Source organism: Apteryx mantelli, chromosome 5 (assembly GCF_036417845.1).
Source record: "Apteryx mantelli isolate bAptMan1 chromosome 5, bAptMan1.hap1, whole genome shotgun sequence".
NCBI lineage: Eukaryota > Metazoa > Chordata > Aves > Apterygiformes > Apterygidae > Apteryx > Apteryx mantelli.
This window is the reverse complement of record NC_089982.1, coordinates 4,517,292-4,532,839: the sequence shown is the minus strand read 5'-3', so window position 1 is coordinate 4,532,839 and position 15,548 is coordinate 4,517,292. Positions and strand designations below refer to the sequence as shown.

Sequence of the window (15,548 nt, the reverse complement as noted above, 5' to 3'; positions counted from 1 at the left end):
GTGCGGCACACCGACATTTTTGCAGCAGGTGGAGAAAGCCAGCCCAGTGGCACCCTGCGGGGCGAGACGCACCTCAGGGGACAGCTGCCAGCTGCAGCACATAGAAACGGGGACACACACCGCAAAAAGCTGTAGCACTTGCTGTAGTCTGGAGGGGGACAGGAATGAGATGTAACAGAAAAGACACTGGACTCAGACCCAGAGAAATCAGGTTTAGGGAACCGCTTTGCTTCCAGCACAGCTGGCTCAGCTGAGACAAGTCACTCTTGGTTTAATTTTAATCAGATCATCTCTCCAGCGCTGCACGATTGATTTGCTGTTTGTCTGGCAGGACTGGCTGCTTGTTTTTAATAGAGTCATCGTGACTCAGGAAGGCAGTGCTCCCTCCCTCGGCATCCGCACTCCTTGGTCTCCTCCTATACCGGTTGGTGACTTCATTTATTTTCCCCAAGCAGGCCACACACAACACTGCTCTGGTGACAAAAATTATTGCTTTCCGCAAACACTGTTTTGCAGCTCTGTAAAGCAATAACAAGGAGGATAAACAGCATGCCTCTGTCCCCTACAGGGACGTTTCCCCTCTCTCTAGAGAGGTTAATGAAAGGAAGAGGGGCTGTGCTAGCTCAGGTTTAAGTATTCACACAAAAATGAAAGACTTTCCCATTCGAACATAGTGGAAACATGGAGCTAGCTAATGTAAAACCCCCGCAGCAGCTACAGCTGGGCACAGCAAGAATACGAATAACTTGATGGATTTAATGTCACACAGTTATCGAGGTCAGAGACCATGGTCTATCTCAAAGCAAGTCCGATCAGGGCAGGTCACTCAGGGCCCTGCTGAGTTTTGAACACCTCCAAGGATGGAGATCCCACAACCCCTCTGGGTTCAGGGCTTGACATACATGCATGCACAAGCTCAGTGCCCTTTGGCTGAGAAGAGGTTTACCTGGTGAAAAGCTATGCCATTTTAAGTCACAGAAGCTGCTCTGCTCAGTGTGTGGATTGTGACTGTAAAATACCATAGCTTATTACCCAATATCGCATGTTGTTTTTATTACGCATGTTTTGGAGAACTGCTTTAAGCTTGTAGCAACAATATACTAGTAGGATGGAGAAAATATCACTGAAAGATGGAATAGTTACATAAGCTGCTAGGAAAACTGTTTTCAGCATAAAAACTCATCCATGAATCAAACATCCAGTGTGTATGCAGTGTAATAGGGCTTCACCTGAAATACCATTACCAGTGTGAATAAAAAGGAAGTGGCGTGAAGGGGAAATCCATGAGTGACACTGAAGTGAGCTAACCATCATTCTATGGTACTTCATCATGGTTTGAACTCAGCTAAAAATGTCTAGGAAGTATATATAAAATAAGACCATAACTAGCATAGTATAATTCATTTTAATAGAGACATCATTTTACATTCATTTATAGCAGTCAGAAAAGTGCTTCAGAAAAAGATACCTAAGTAAATGCAAGCTACAGTAATATGATCATCTGATTCCTAGTATTTCATACATAAAAGGGCACTGTCAGATCAAGAAGTCTGTTGCTTTACCATAGAGCAAGTTGAAGACGAGTAGTTGTACAGTGAAGGGGAACTTTTGCATTTCATGCAGTTTGGACAGTAGGAGCCATGCCCCACACTATTTGAGCTTTCTGAAATTCTCAGAAACTAAGGACTTGCGGCAATATTTTGTCTGCAAAACACTGGGCAGGATATCATATAAAAGAGAAGGGTCAGAGTTTTTATTCCTTTTTATAAAAAAAGAAAAAACATTCCTCCATCCTCCCCTCTCCTCCCACAATGAAATTAGATACCATAAAAAAGTCGCAGAAGACTGGTCCCTGCATGACTTGAGAGTCCCTGTATGAATGGCTGCAACTTTAGCAAATATCTCAGGCTCGGCAGGATTGGCTGGCCTGACAGCAATCCTGCAAAGCTAATGCTATGTGCTTCACTTCACGTACTGAACCACCAACATGTCAAGCTACGTACGTGTCTAAAACCCTATGACACCTAGGCCTGTGTAAACGAATAAAGCAAATTAGGAAGAAATCAGTGTTAAATGCAATTGCAGCTGGCATTCTAAATGAAAAGACACCAGGTTACATGAGTACCTGTGGGAGAAGGGCAGCCCCGCAGCTTGATTCAGAAGCTATTCATCAGACATACATACGCACACCAGCCCTGCTTTTGAAATGAATTCTGTACACACGGTGTGTGCACTTGTGTCTACAAATCAGACTGAGATGCAATTTCTGCAAGCTCACCCTTTCCATCCATTTGCTTGATGACTCCAAGGCCCTAGAACAAACACATCATTTAAAAGGAGCAGAATGTACTTATGCAAAACTTTGCAGAAGTCAGCTTTATGTAAGGTATCATCTCAAAGCCACCAATTTTCCCTATGAGTTGCTACCAGAATGGCTATAACTCCACCCTGTTATGCTCAAAGCCTCTGTAAGCGAGATGAGCCTTTGGCTGCCCCAAAATACGTTCTGCTCTGACAGCTATTGCTTGTACATCTCCCTTTGGCATCTCATCAGTTATTCTTCTAGGCTGTCTTTTTTATGATGTGGTAAAACGCTCTTAAGAGTGCCATTCTCTCACAGACTAACCTTGTCAGGTTGTCACACACTGCTGGACAGGGAGTTTCCTGAAGAGCCTGACCATGCTGTAGGAGGTACTGAGGTTGGGGACACTATTAGGCTGGCGCAAAGGAGTTCTGCTAAGACTTTGTAACCATTTTACTGTGGGCATGACAGGTTTGAATAAATTTTTACAGACAATTTTTTTTTTTTTTTTTTTTTTTTTTTTAAGAAAACAGACAGTCTCTTCCACAGTAGCGTTTTCAGCACGACCAACCATGTGCAGCATGCATCTTAATCACTGCTACTCCAAAGTCAGCCTGCATTTTCCATCTCGGGCAGTATTGTATGATTCACAGTTTGTACACTTCATGCCTAGGAGATGGAACTGCACTGTAGACCGGGCATTGCAATCATTACAAAGGATCTACGAGACAGAGAGAGAGAAAGAGAGGTGCTTTAGCATCAACAGGACACTCAACAATACATGACAAGCATGCTTTCAGCAACCACAGAACTGGTTTGCAATCAGAGCACAAAGCAGGAAATACTTTCCTTCTAAAGACAGCCAGGTGTCTCAGCAGAGGAGTACACAGGGCAGATTTAACTTTTCAGTTTGCAAATACCAAGATCAGCTAGCATGTGCAAAGAGCATATGCTTTTAGTATGGAATGGGGACTCCATGCATGGGTCAGGTAAACACCAGCTTTGGCTTTTGCTTCTTCACTTGATGGAAGAAAACATCAGGGAAACCCACAGGTAAAAATGAGATGGGATTAACAAGAGCTAACAACATTCAGCCAGTCTGCTACACAAGACAGACAGTGAATGTTCTTCTCAAAATAGGCAGTAAAGTGATTTTTTGAAGTACCCTGACTCAAAAAGTAAGGAGGATGGGTTGTCTGAACCAGACTTATAGATGCAACCAGAACACTAGATGATGACCTAAGCTGTGTAATTCAGTCTTACTACTAAACAGTACCCAGTTTCAGAGATCTGGGTTACTGCAGAGAAACAGAAAGAGAAAATATAAGAAGTGTCTATTTGCTAGCCTTACACATATTAATAGCTGAATATTTTTTCAGAAAAAACAGCATGTTTATTCTGAAACCTGAAGCTCCAAGCTCTTAAAAAACATGCTGCTGCTCTTTGCTGTGACAGCACCTAATACAGCACTGCTTGAGAAAGCAAGGTACTTCCAGGGACTAAGCCATTTCCCCCCTGTATGATACTATACCACTAAGATGTTGGAGGTTTTTGTGGGTTTTTTTTGTGTTTTTTGTTTGTTTGTTTGCTTTGGGTCTTTTTAAACCGCTCTTTCATCTTTTAATTAGTAAATGAATACTGTAAACCTGCACAAGAAATTTTTTCATCATATCCCAACAGTCACTTGGATTTCTGATCCAGGGCAAGTTTCTAGTGCCCTCTACTGTCCATAATGGAAAGGTACAGATCTGCCAAAAAGAGACATCAGTGCAAGTTTCATCACTTACCTCCACCATCATGTTCTGATACTCTGTGGGCATAGGTGTCTGTGCTACTTCGTCATCCAGCTGACGCCAGTACCTTGTCATATCTAAAGCTGAATGCATGCACAAAGGACACCTGTAACCTCTGGCAAAAAGACGGAAAAAAAAAGTCTAATTCAGAAGATGGAGCGGGGCCATGAAATAAGTCCATTCAAAAGGACAGGTTTCTTATCAGAAGAGTCAAGGAGAAATATAATGAATGGGAAAGTCCTGCAGAAGAGGTGGGAATTAAAAGCCCCTTTTCCCTCTAGGAGTTGCCTTTAAGATAACAGGTACTGGATTGGCATCAGGATCTTTGCCTCTCCAAGTAATCTGCCTAGATTACTACAATGTTAAGACAAGAGAGGGTTAGAAATACTTACTCCTTTAACATGTCCTCATAACACGTTCTGAAAAGAAAACACAATGAGAAGTTCAGTAAGAAAAGTGAAATTACTGACCAGTAACCCATTTGGACAGAAAGGAGGAGAAAAGCACACAGCTGTCCCCAAAGCAGAAGTCAAAAATATCCTGGGTTAAAGTGGAAAGAAAGCCTCCCAGCAAAATCATTTGGTATTTAGACAAAACCATGAGACAAGCACATTTAATTCCATTCTAATGCCTTCAAAAGTAAGATGAAGGAACAGATCAGCAATAAAACAGTATTTGTTTGGTTAAAGTTAGCTGAAAAAACAGGCTGTGATACATCAACAGGGTAACTTTAAGATGGACAGGAATCAAAGGAAGATTCAATTTGGGGAGGCTTGACATTGTCAAACGTGGAGACCGTTAATTTAGCACACAGAGACAATGGAGAAAACCAAGAGACAACAAAGCAACAAAAAGCTGTTTCTGTAGGACACCGCACAAAGAGAAAACGTCAGGTCAAGGCTACATTGGGAGCAAGATGGAAGGGAAACACATGGCCTTCTTGTAATTACTCTTCCAAAGGCACCCAGCGCTGTTTATCACCACACCATAAAATCCTGATAGAGTGGGCAGCTTTTGTATAGAAACAATGCATTCAGTGCTCCTGGCGGCTGTCTAAGGAAAAAACTTAAGACTTAATGGATGAACTGGCACCAACCTCTTAAAACCATTGTGCAACTGCTTTCTGCACCAAGAAGAGATTTCTCTATGGGATTCTTTAGATTTAAGAATCAACAGAAGGAAATTCAACACAGGAAAAGTGAAAATGAGCAGTAAATAGGCCTCTCCACCAACAAGATTTACTGGACTTTGGAAGAAAGATATCCTTTCTGAAGGAAGTACTTTCTGATGAAATAGAGGCTATCCACTACTACATGCCTCCCTTAAAAACCAGCTGTAATAACAAAGACCAACCAGGCCTGTAGTAGTGCTGAGAATACAGCACACAAAATGCAGCAGGTACTCTCAACGCTCAAATATTTGCAATATTTACCTGTGAAGAAGGTGACCACATGGCAGAACATGAGCTCCAACACGAGACGTGTGAATATCCTGTTTCAAGACAAGTAGTAGACAAAAGGCACAAAAGAACTGTTAACTAGAAACACAGTAAGAAGTACCACCAAACACAATTTTAAGAGTTGGACAGAAGTAGCTCACCTCCAAACATATTGGGCAATCCTGCCTGGAGACGTTTTCTATGCACTTTGCAAAAATAAAGAAAAGTTATTCTACTGCACAGACAGCTGCATTTTTTTAAGTCTAAAATTCCTTTATAATAAATAAAGAGGTATAAACCTTACTCTTTCATTTGGGATTGAAATTCTGAGAATTAACAACAAAAAGGAAACAAAAAGGAAACAAAAAGGAAACAAAAAGGAAACAAAAAGGAAACAGCTTGAAATGATATAGGAGAAATTGTTTCCAGGACTCCCACAACAATAATAGCCTAGCTTTTCCTATACTACAGCAGAAATAGCAGCTCAAACTGATACATTTCCATATCTGCAGTCAATGACTTTTAAAAGTAGAGTGGAACATGACTGAGATATATATTTTCTGTAACTTAAACCGCAAGCAAAGCCCACCCAGAAGCATTCCATGCTGCTGTTCAGGGCAGATGTATTTGAGGGAAAGAGTCTGCCACTTTCCCTATCTGTATAGCCTTAGTTCAAGTAGAGGCACTTCTGATCGTAGAAAAACAGGTTTTTTTAAAGGTAACAAAGTGGTATATTCTCACCTTGTGTTTTCCTCGAAGACTCAAGCTTAGGCATAAATTACATTTTGAACAGTGGAAGAAATCTTCCTTTGGACCAATCCTAAGGAGATAAGGCCCATTCAAGAACAGCTTAGTACTTGCTGCACAGCTCTGTTTTATTTTCTACCGAAACACTCTTTGAGCAACAGAAGCCTAATTCCCAAGTCAAGTTATCTACGGAAGAGTTATAATTCATACAGACTATAAACAAGCTCTCATTCTTAGCAATATTTTGCCACGACTGAAGTAAAACATAAGGCTGCTTAGACTGAAAATAACAAGAGCAAGCCTCTCCCGGGCCGAGCCCACCGCGGCTCCAGGCTCCGCTGCTGTTTACTCGCAGGAGGAACCCGACGGCAACAGCCCACGGCCGTACACAGGCGCCGGGCTCCGAAAAGCCGGGTTTTGTCCCCTTTCACCCGGGAGCAGCCCGCCCGCACCTGCAAATGCCGCACTCGGCGCAGTGGTACTGCTTCTTGTCGCGATCGAAAAGATGGCAGATGCCGCAGTAGTATTCCCCGAAGAGGCTGTGGCAGCCCTCGCAACTCTGCTGCGCCTGCCGCCGCCGCGCCGGCCCGGCGAGGAGAAGGTAGTGGAAGGGAGAGAAGACGACCATTAGGCACGCGGCGCCGGCGCCCCCGCCCAAAATGGCGCCCGCGCCCCCACCCCCGAAATGGCGGCCCCCGCGCCGCCGCCGCCGCCCCGGCTGTACCCACCTTCTGCAGGCGGCGGCAGCGGGCGCACTGCACCTCCGCCACGCGGAAGCGATCCAGCCGGTGGCCCTCGGCGCCGTCGTGGCACAGCCGGCAGGCGTACAGCTTCCCGCAGCACGGCGCCTGCAACGGGACGGGACACCTCAGCGGTGGCACCCAGCCCTCCACCGCGGCACCCGCCCGTCCGCCCGTCCCGCCGCCTCACCCGGAGCAGGCAGCCGCGCCGATAGTGCTCACAGCCCTCCTCGCCGCTCGCCGCCATAGCCCCGCACCGCCGCTCCCCTCCCCGGGGCAGGGCCGCCGCTCGCCCCGCCCCCCCGCTTCCGCCCCCACTTCCGTCCGGGGGGGGGCGGCGAGCTCTGCGGCCGCGCACGCCGCCCCTCGGCTTATTAGCGCTGTCTGTGTGTGTATATGCGGCGGGGTAGAAGCATACATATATCCGCACAGCATATATGTGGAGCTATATATATGTATATATATATAGCGCTCCATACATATATAGCTATATGTATATATAGCTGGGTGTATAGATGTCAGTATGTGTGTATATATATATACACACACACACAGTATGTAGGTGGGTCTATATATCTGTATATATACACTATGTAGTATATAGGTGGGTGCATGATGCATATACACACCATGTGTGGGTATATACATATTCACACACATGCTTTATATGTGCATACCCATCTCTCAATATATGCGAGCATATAGATGCAGTTCTGTGCATATATACCCAGAGGCAGAGGCAGCCATAGCCCCTGCCCAAAACAAGCCTCCTCATGCCCTCACCTATTCTAGAAATGAAGGGGAGGGGAAATGAAAAACAAGATCAAAAAATATTTGGAGTAAACCCCCAGTTTCTGGCTCCAGGGTCCCAGTTCCCTTACCTGAAAGGGACAGCTTTGGTCCATGCAGAAGAACAAGTCAAGCTTTCTGTTATCTCAGAAGAGAACAACAAAGCCCACTGCTTCTAAGAAGTTTGGCATCTTATTCCAAAAGCTGGAGGTGTAGATCTGCCACAGGGCGTCAGGAGGGGGTAGGAGCTCTACAGAGCTCCCCCAGTCAGAGAGACTATCGGAGTGAGTTTCCTTAAGGCTGTTTTAAAGGGGTTTCAGATCATATTTGCATTAAATTTGCTTATCGCATTGCTAACTGTGCACAGCCTTCTTATTGCACAAAGTGAAAGACAGAAGCACGCATTTTTCTAAAAAAATATAAACCCAGTGTACAAGTACAGCATGTAGGACATTTAATGACAAAGCTGCTAGAGTCAAAGTAAAATCAACTCACCATCTATAATTACTAACAATTTTTAGTTTGAGTCTAGTGTAAATGCACTTACCAACCACAGGGTCTACAAAAACAATACGGAGCAATAGTGGTTGGTTTATGCTACACATTGTTTCAGCAGTAAGCAGCAGCAATTTGTAATAATCACAGAATAGTTGGGTTGGAAGGCACCTCTGGTCCGAGCCCCTGCTCAAGCAGGGTCACCTACAGCAGGTTGCTCAGGACCATGTCCAGTCAGGTTTTGAATATCTCCAAGGATGGAGACTCCACAACCTCTCTGGGCAATCTGTTTCAGTGTTCAACCACTCTCAAAGTAGTGGGTTGTTGTTGGGGGGGGGGGGGGTCTCCGTGTTCAGAGGGGATTTCCTGTATTTCAATTTGTGCCTATTGCCTCTCATCCTGTCACTAGGCACCACCGACAAGAGCCTGGCTCAATCTTTACATCTAATCATCATTTGCTCTTTGATATGTTTCATTTTCTTGATTTCCCCCCCATACACCCCCCAAGGACCTTGGGCATCTAAAATGACATAGGGAAGAGGAACCTGTGCTTGTAGATGGTTGCAAAACAATCAGATCTCAGCTGTTAAATAAAAACCGATCCCCAAATCCTATCTGTTTTTCAATGCAAGCAAGGCCACCAGCACAAATAAGCAGATATAACACCAAGCTTAAATCCAGAGAAGACTGAGTCAGCACATCTTATATTTGCAAACACACACTAGCAGCCAGGAGTTTAGAATTTGAATATCCTTTTATTTACAAAATATAAGTGTACATGTTAGAACACAGCATAGCCACAAAGATCTAAATTTGATGACATCCATACTGCCATGATACACTTATGGGAAAGGCCCTACTTTGTGGAAAGACAACACAGTTCCAAAGCTAATTGCACCAGACAGGGTTTTGAGCTGCAACAGCAGCATTGGGCTGCCAGAAAACAGGGTTGAGAGCAATGTAGGGATACCATAGACTGACTAAATCAACTTGAGAACAGTTAAACAAAAACAGTCTCATAACTGTCCAAAAGGTAAGAGTGATCTGTTCTTTTTCTCCCTACACATTACTTGAGGTTTACAGTTACAGGTCCCATTTCCCCCAGATATACTTAAAAGGACAGATGAATTAAGTGAGCTACTAAGCATTCATCTGAAGCCATTTCACATGCACCACAGCTCAGTATGTTATACTGATATTCGTCCTTCAGCATTAACAGGAGTCACACATTCACTCAAGTGCAGTCAGTCAACAGCCCCAGTTAAATGTCCAGAAGAAAACTGCCCAAAAGCTGGGGAGAGAATGCATCCAGGGAAAAGGAACCTAACACAAATTCACACATGCTCCTGAGCATTAACAAGGGTTTCAAAAGAACCATTAGGAACATTTGGATGTTTAACATTATCATTCTTACACAAATATTTTCCATGGACATTTTTGCCAAGACAAAGATGCTTTCCAATACAGACCAGGTAGCCCACCAAAATATAACAAAATCAGCAGCTAGCTGCTCTCTTTGAATAACACCCTCTCAAGAGAGCAGTTGTTAGACAAAAGAAAACCCAGCCTTCTTCAAAAATCCTCCAAGCCAACTTCTGCCCCATCACACACCAATAACACCATTCCTTTCTGAGCAACTTCAGTCAAGATCTGGCCCTAAGCCAGAAAGTCAACATCTCAGGAACTGTTTTGCATGCAAGAAATCCAGCAGCAACAGCAATGAGAGCTGTGTTCTTGGACTGGAACTGAGCCACACTCCATGGCAGTCCACTGCACTAACAAGAGAGTAAGGGATACTCCTCTCTTCTGCTGAAACTGTGCAGCATTAGCACCGGGAGACTCAGCTGGACTGTTCCCACTGTTTCAGCCACCTGCATCAAGAGGAAAAAGACAGGGTGATGTTACAGACAGGCAAACAAGAACAGGGGCATTCCACAGTGATATGCTTCACAGAATGGTTGAGGTTGGAAGGGACCTCTGGAGATCATCTAAGTCCAACTCCCCTGCTCAAGCAGGGTCACCTAGAGCATGTTTCACAGGATCGTGCCCAGGCAGGTTTTGAACATCTCCAGAGAAGGAGACTCCACAACCTCTCTGGGCAACCTGTTCCAGTGCTCTGTCACCCTCACAGTGAAGTTTTTCCTCATATTCAGATGGAACTTCCTGTGTTTCAGTTTGTGCCCGTTGCCTCTTGTCCTGTCGCTGGGCATCACTGAAAAGAGTCTGACCTCATCCTCTTGACAGCCCCCAATTAGATATTTGTACACATTAATAGGATCTCCCATCAGTCTTCTCTTCTCCAGGCTAAACAGGCCCAGCTCTCTCAGCCTTTCCTCATAGGAGAGATGCTCCAGTCCCCTCATCATCTTTGTAGCCCTATGCTGGACTTGCTCCAGTAGTGCCACATCTCTCTTGCCCTGGGGAGCCCAGAACTGGACACAGTACTCCAGATGTGGCCTCAGCAGGGCTGAGTAGAGGGGGAGGATCACCTCCCTCGACCTGCTGGTAACACTCTTCCTAATGCACCCCAGGATACCATTGGCCTTCTTGGCCACAAGGGCACACTGCTGCCTCATGCTTAACTTGGTGTCCACCAGCACTCCCAGGTCCTTCTCCGCAGAGCTGCTTTCCAGCAGGTCAACCCCCAGCCTGTACTGGTGCATGGGGTTATTCCTCCCTAGGTGCAGGACCCTGCACTTGCCTTTGTTGAACTTCATGAGTTTCCTCTCTGCCCACCTCTCCAGCCTGTCCAGGTCTCTCTGAATTGCAGCACAGCCTTCTGGTGAAATTGTAGGGGAGAGCACAAACACAGTCCCCCACTACCACAAGTTATGCAGTCGAGTTTCCCACATTTGGGGAAATCGCAGGGGTCTGCACACCGAGTGCAAGGGATGAGCCTTGCCCTGGGAAAACCACCTGTCTGATCATGGTGTCTCCCCTGCCAGATAAGTATACTTCCTTTACTTTTATTTAGTACATGTTCTTATCTCCCTAAAGCTGTGTTTCACAGATGAGCCAACTTTAGTAACATTTCTTTTTCCCCCATTTATATTGTCAGGATTGCTTCCCATCCCAATGATTTTTCTTCTTTCTTCCTAATAGCACTAAGATATTGCACCACCTGAATTCAAGTGCCAAAAACACTCATATGGGTTAGGAGCCAGTGCATTTGTACACAAGACTAAAAATAGATTTCAGAGTCAGCAGTTGATCCCTCTCCTCAAAAAGGAAGAACAAATACAGGAACCCCAAAATATAAAACTACAGTGCACAATTTGCACCTGCACATTAACAGTACTCCTATAACATACGAATGGCTATCTGTAGCAAAATATTTAATAACAGCTTCAGTGAAACCAGGTAAGGCCAGAGGGAGGCTGAAGTGCCTGGTGGTCTCTGCAGCCACAGTGAGAGTCACCCTGGGGCAGGTATGTGATCACATCCAAGCCACAGCACTGATTACAGCCCATCTGTGCACAACACAGGGCTCCAATGGAGCCAGAGAGAATTTGGAGCACAGCCTCTGAGGACCCTTCCAAAACACCTTGCCTCCTTCCACCCCTCCCCCTTTATCCTCTCTAACTTCTGCTCTCTCTGCAAGGCACAGTTCTTCTGTCCAGCCTCAGTGAGGTGAGCAAGACAGGTACTTATGAGAGTAAAAACCCTCTCAAAGCAAAGCACTGCAGTTCTCACTTTCAGAAGAAATTAGAGAAACTCCAACACATGCAACAGACTGCCTGGAAGATGCTCAGATATTACAGCAACAAGAGAACAACACTTCAACAGAAGAAACCCAGCCTTTTCTATGACTTTTTTTTAGACAAAACCACCTACAGAACCACATTCTTTTCACGAGCAAGATGAGTCTATTAAAAAAAAAAAATCAGTTTCAACACTATCGCCTTAAAACAACCTAGAACATAGGATATGATTCTAAGTGAAAGTGCAAACAGAGTGGGGGACTTCAAACTTCACACTTCAATCTTAAGACAACTACTACAGCCAGGACTTCTCCTAAGCCTCCTTCTCCTCCAGACCCCCTACCTCAAGCTTAGAGAACACTGAGCTACCAACGGCTTAACTAATACATTTTAACAAAGTTAAATTGCATGACATAGTTATTAGAAGTCTTCCATGCTGTTAAACTTAACAGCCCCCCCAACCCCCAAATGCTTGTCTCCCTTTTGCAAGTCCATTTTCTGTGGTGCACTTAACAGCGCTGTGCATATAACCCATTCCTTCATCCCTCACATGCAGCCAGCTTCCCTTCTTTGTCACTCCATCAGCTTCCTTAACCTCCAAATCCATGAGGTGATTAATTCCCAACACCAATGCCCAACACTTCAGCTCAGGAAGATCATTTACTAGCCCTGAAATGTGCCACAGCACATTTCTGAATCAGGGAAGAGTTGCGTGCTGCCCTCCGTAGAAAGCCTGTCCTAGCTAGGTATCCTTGACCTCTAGAGTGTGAAGCATAAAAGAATACCCCCAGAGCAACTCCCAGCTGGCATGAGCAATCATCAATTGATCCATTTAAAGGATACTAGAAGGCTAAGCTGTAGAAATTAAAACCTACCTTTTAGGAACAGGTATAATCCCATTCTCCTTCAGGTTAGTGCTCGACTCTGGGGAAGCCAGCTTCTGATGCATCAGATATCAAGGTCCCCGACAGCTGTAAATTGGGTAGGAAGAGAAAGGAGAGGGTCAGTTCCAACTGTAGTAATAGAGACATCAATCAGAAATTGCCTTCTGGGCACCTATGCAACGCCAGCATGCAACAAGTCTGTTCTTTGATTAAATCAGACTTCAAAAATATATATTTTGTTCAACACAATCTGCCAAATCTCAGCTGGAAGCAACGTAGCCATACTGGCAACCTAGAGAATTACACAGCTCCCAAACAACATCTTGATGTTACTGAGGAGCTAATCTCTACGAGATGCAAATCTTTTCCTTCTCTCCCTATGTTCAGCTCCTATGCTTTCTCCCTCCCTAGTACACTTGCCCCCTTAACATCTGTCTAATGCAGCCAGGACAGTTCTGCTCAAAATTCCCAGCCCTCCTGGTTTCCCTCTCCAACTCTGGGAAATCAGGTTTTCTTCCACCTTGATTCAGCCTCCTGAAATAGCAACAACTCCTGTTGTTTGTCTTCTCAGTGAGAATCTTGCATTGGGCTAGTCCCAGAGACACAAATATACCCCTGGGTATCATCCAGGGCCCTTCTCCTTTCCCCCAGCAAGATGCTTCAGGCCTTTCTACCGCTTTTTCACAGACAGTATGGGAGAACCCTAGGCAAGTCCTGCTTCTGTTAAGAGGCAGGCTGGAAACTTGTGGGTCACACTACTCAAACATAGTTTGAAGTTCTGAATCAAAAGGACTAGGAGCAGCACAAAATATTACTTTGTTACCTGCTGTGAAGCCAGACTTGGGTTATGGAGGTCAATGGCAGCAAGGGAGGGAATACGGGACTCTGAAACTGTTTTGTTCTCCTTTTTGAGCAATCTGGGATTCCATGCTACAAAATGCAACCAATGCATATGATGTTAAAGAAGCGAATGCTGACTGCTGTAATGCACACCACTTCCTGCCACTTACTTTGGATCCAGGTTTTATTTAGAGGACATTAAAGCTCATACCTTCCACTCCTCTCAGTTCAGGGAGATGATTTAGTTCTGGCAAACGCACATCTGTCTTGGAGAATTCCCATTTTTTCTTATTTGCCTGAAGGATTGTTTTTTCATTAGAAACCTGCAATCAGGCGAATGATAAATACCAGGTCACATACATATAGAAAAATGAAGTTACTGTTGAGCTTTAATCTTAAAATGTATAAGCATAGCAAGATACTACTTTAGCTGGAACTTGCACCAGAACAAGAGTATAATAAAAGACTCTAATGGGTTTAAAGGAATCCATTCTGATCAGATGTAATCTACACATCAAAAACAACAGAACAGCCTTAACAAAAAAAACCCAGGCATTTAAATGAGACTGCTTTCAAGGAGACAAAATATAGCTGGAGGATGGCTTAGCTTAGTTCTCTTTAAAAAGGCAAACGTTCCTACCAACATAGAAGAAATATTGTCTAGGCAGTGGGTGCAATGCAGAGCTTTACACTTCACTTGTTTTCATGAACAATTTTAACTGTATTTATGACCTAAGTAAACAGGGCCCCACCCATATTAAATACAAACCCTGGATTCCTCTTCAATAGCACAGCACACATGGTCCACTTTTCCTGGCCTGGCAGGATGCTATGGATATATTCCATGTCTCAGGGGTACTGCATGCTGGGCCACTCCCCTTCATTTAAAACTGCCCTCTGACACTAAATATATTTCATGCAAGATGACTATTAGGAAAGGAGCACGGATGACAAGTATAGGAAAAAAGGGGCAAAGAACATTGTATTTCTTGTTGGGATTTATGGTGAAGGCTGCAACAGAAAGGATTCTTGACAATAAAGCAAATGCTTAAGCTAAGAATTTATTTTTGCGAAAGAGAGAGGGGGGGAGAGAGAGAGGGGGGGAGAGAGAGAGGGGGGGGGAGAGAGAGAGAGGGGGGGAAGGAGAGAGAGAGGGGGGGAGAGAGAGAGGGGGGAGAGAGAGAGAGGGGGGGGAGAGAGAGAGGGGGGGGAGAGAGAGAGGGGGGGAGAGAGAGGGGGGGAGGGAGAGAGAGGGGGTGGGAGGAGAGAGAGGGGGGGGGAGAGAGAGGGGGGGGGAGAGAGAGGGGGGGGGGAGAGAGAGGGGGGGGGAGAGAGAGGGGGGGGGAGAGAGAGGGGGGGGGAGAGAGAGAGGGGGGGGAGAGAGGAGAGGGGGGGGAGAGAGAGAGAGGGGGGGAAGAGAGAGAGGGGGGGAGAGAGAGAGAGGGGGGGAGAGAGAGAGGGGGGGAGAGAGAGAGGGGGGGAGAGAGAGGGGGGGGGAGAGAGAGGGGGGGGAGAGAGAGGGGGGGGAAGAGAGAGGGGGGGAAGAGAGAGGGGGGGAAGAGAGAGGGGGGGAAGAGAGAGGGGGGGAAGAGAGAGGGGGGGGAAGAAGAGAGGGGGGGGAAGAGAGAGGGGGGGAAGAGAGAGGGGGGGGAAGAGAGAGGGGGGGAAGAGAGAGGGGGGGGAAGAGAGAGGGGGGGAAGAGAGAGGGGGGAGAAGAGAGAGGGGGGGAAAGACGAGAGGGGGGGAAGAGAGAGGGGGGGGGGGGGAAGAGAGAGGGGGGGAAGAGAGAGGGGGGAAGAGAGAGGGGGGGGAAGAGAGA

The 15,548-nt window shown here is 45.6% G+C and overlaps 2 protein-coding genes and 1 non-coding gene across 3 annotated transcripts in view; all 3 read right to left on the bottom strand.

The window, feature by feature from the left end:
- Positions 1–1,386: 1,386 nt before the first annotated feature.
- RCHY1 (ring finger and CHY zinc finger domain containing 1) lies at positions 1,387–7,306 on the bottom strand. The gene is made up of 9 exons (XM_067297358.1): positions 7,211–7,306; positions 7,009–7,128; positions 6,733–6,848; positions 6,275–6,353; positions 5,695–5,739; positions 5,528–5,586; positions 4,488–4,514; positions 4,090–4,210; positions 1,387–3,023 (listed from the first exon to the last, which is right to left on the bottom strand). The coding sequence occupies exons 1-9, from the start codon at positions 7,265–7,267 to the stop codon at positions 2,901–2,903; spliced, it is 747 nt and encodes a 248-aa protein (XP_067153459.1). The 5' UTR covers positions 7,268–7,306; the 3' UTR covers positions 1,387–2,900.
- A 1,733-nt stretch (positions 7,307–9,039) lies between these two features.
- Positions 9,040–15,548, bottom strand: part of CDKL2 (cyclin dependent kinase like 2) — a 22,439-nt gene continuing 15,930 nt past the window's right edge. The window contains 4 exon segments of the mRNA XM_067297357.1: positions 9,040–10,175; positions 12,881–12,976; positions 13,713–13,819; positions 13,941–14,052. Of these exon segments, the coding sequence (XP_067153458.1) occupies positions 12,917–12,976; positions 13,713–13,819; positions 13,941–14,052 (279 nt within the window). The 3' untranslated portion in view covers positions 9,040–10,175; positions 12,881–12,916.
- Positions 11,096–11,257, bottom strand: LOC136992286 (U1 spliceosomal RNA). Its single transcript, XR_010884479.1, has one exon. It is a non-coding gene; the product is annotated as a U1 spliceosomal RNA (small nuclear RNA).

Bases quoted from the DNA above. Each gene is read 5' to 3' on its own strand.
- RCHY1 (XM_067297358.1), bottom strand. From the start codon at position 7,267: ATGGCGGCGAGCGGCGAGGAGGGCTGTGAGCACTATCGGCGCGGCTGC. The intron at 6,849-7,008 runs GTGGGTACAGCC...CGGCGGCGGCAG, and splicing joins GCTGCCGCCGCCTGCAGAAG to GCGCAGCAGAGTTGCGAGGG. The intron at 6,354-6,732 runs GTGCGGGCGGGC...TTATCTCCTTAG, and splicing joins GCCGAGTGCGGCATTTGCAG to GATTGGTCCAAAGGAAGATT.